The sequence below is a fragment of the Anopheles coluzzii genome, chromosome 3 (assembly GCF_943734685.1).
Source record: "Anopheles coluzzii chromosome 3, AcolN3, whole genome shotgun sequence".
NCBI classification, from domain to species: domain Eukaryota; kingdom Metazoa; phylum Arthropoda; class Insecta; order Diptera; family Culicidae; genus Anopheles; species Anopheles coluzzii.
In genome coordinates this window covers 73,343,276-73,345,023 of record NC_064671.1, presented here as the reverse complement: position 1 = coordinate 73,345,023, position 1,748 = coordinate 73,343,276, and the positions used below count along the sequence as shown (strand labels likewise).

Genomic DNA, 1,748 nt, shown 5'->3' with positions numbered 1-1,748 from the left:
CAACTCACTCAAACACAAATTGAATTGAGTTTCAACCAAATGGAGATAAGAAATAAACTGACAAGCATTCAATGTTCACAGAATATGGCTTTACAAAATTATGCATGCTTTACAAATTTTGCTCACATGAAGTGGGAATTCCCACGTGTTTATTTGGACAAATTGGACCAACTTTAACCTTTTAATTGATAAGCTCTTCCCATTGGATGGACTTGGGTGGAGTCTTGTTTGATGTTTTTTTTTTTTTATTCTGCATGTTGCACATTTGTATTAAGCATAATACGCGATAGGAAGCTTCAAAACGCTCTTTCAATTGTAATTGCAATTGTACTGACCTAGATGTTTGTTGGAGCCAAATTCTTTGTTTGCCCCGCCGCACAACTGATAAGCTTTTCTTTCTGTGTATTCTTTGCGATTTTTTCCCATCCCTAGGTTACTATAAAAACCAGCCGTTTGTGAAACGTTCCTCTATGTTCTTTTGATAGAAGTTAAGTGATCGGTAGCAGTGCACCATGTTAAATACTAAAGTGATAATCTTCCCTCTGTTAGTAGTATTTCTTACAACAAAAATCCAATGTTCCGACGAAAATTGTAGTAATTTGTCCCTCACTGGCTTTGGGTACGAGATGATAACGGCAAAACTAGACCATATGCAGTGTAAACTAACCGCGATGGAGATTGCTATGAAAGAGGATCGGGAAAGTATCGAACAGAAGATATCTGGAGCTGTGAGCCAACTAGCGTCGAAGGAAGATCTAGCTCAGTTGAGGGTCAGTAAGCAAACTTCCATTCGCTCGTGTAAGGCAGAGCCATCGAAATTATCTGGCAAGTATCTGATACAACCGACCGAAAATCATTACCCGTTCGTGGGACATTGTGAACAAACACGTTTTGGAGGAGGTTGGTTAGTGATCCAGCATCGGTTTAACGGTTCGCTGGACTTTTATCGCAACTGGACCGAGTACCGGAATGGGTTTGGAAGTGTTGATGGAGAGTTTTGGCTCGGTTTGGAGCTCGTGCATTGGTTGACTTCGGCACGCACCCACGAACTATTAGTGGAGTTGGAGGATTTCTCGCAAAACTACGCGTACGCACGATATAGTGAGTTTCAGATCGGCAGTGAAACGGAACAATATCCACTAGCAAAACTGGGATCGTACACAGGAACAGCAGGAGATTCATTGGTAAACCAAAAGGAGATGAAGTTTTCAACCAAGGATCGAGACAATGACATTACAGAGAGAGAAAACTGCGCTACCGAGTACAAGGGAGCATGGTGGTACAAAGATTGTCACTATTCCAATTTGAATGGAGTTTATATGAATAGCGCTGACGCAAAATCTATGTGTTGGTTTCACTACAAAATATCTTTCCAGGGATTGGCATATTCCAGAATGCTGATACGCGAAACATAATCACAGTGTAATGTATAAATAACCGTTTGTATCAATAAAAGTCAGGAAAAAGTGTTGGACAACTGCTCTTCTAATAGGGTCTCTTTTAGCTGATTTCAAATCTGCAATCTTCTAGGAAGCATATACTATTCCAGGTATGAAGTTAAACGATCAAAGTTTAAAGACAGAAATAAAGACAGTGTCTCCTTTATTCAGATTAGTGACATCATCAAAATAAAGCAGAGACAACTAACCATGTAGTTGTAAAAGTCTATCACACTTTGCAGACGTGCGTTAGGCACTCCATTACACCGAAATCTACGAACATACACCATTCTCTGTGTTTACTCCTGT

General features: G+C 40.0%; 1 protein-coding gene across 1 annotated transcript; it reads left to right on the top strand.

Annotated features, from left to right (window-relative positions):
* Positions 1-671: 671 nt before the first annotated feature.
* LOC120956255 (ficolin-2-like) lies at positions 672-1,415 on the top strand. Its single transcript, XM_040377630.2, has one exon. It carries the CDS (start codon positions 672-674, stop codon positions 1,413-1,415), a length of 744 nt encoding a protein of 247 aa, XP_040233564.2.
* Positions 1,416-1,748: the final 333 nt, after the last annotated feature.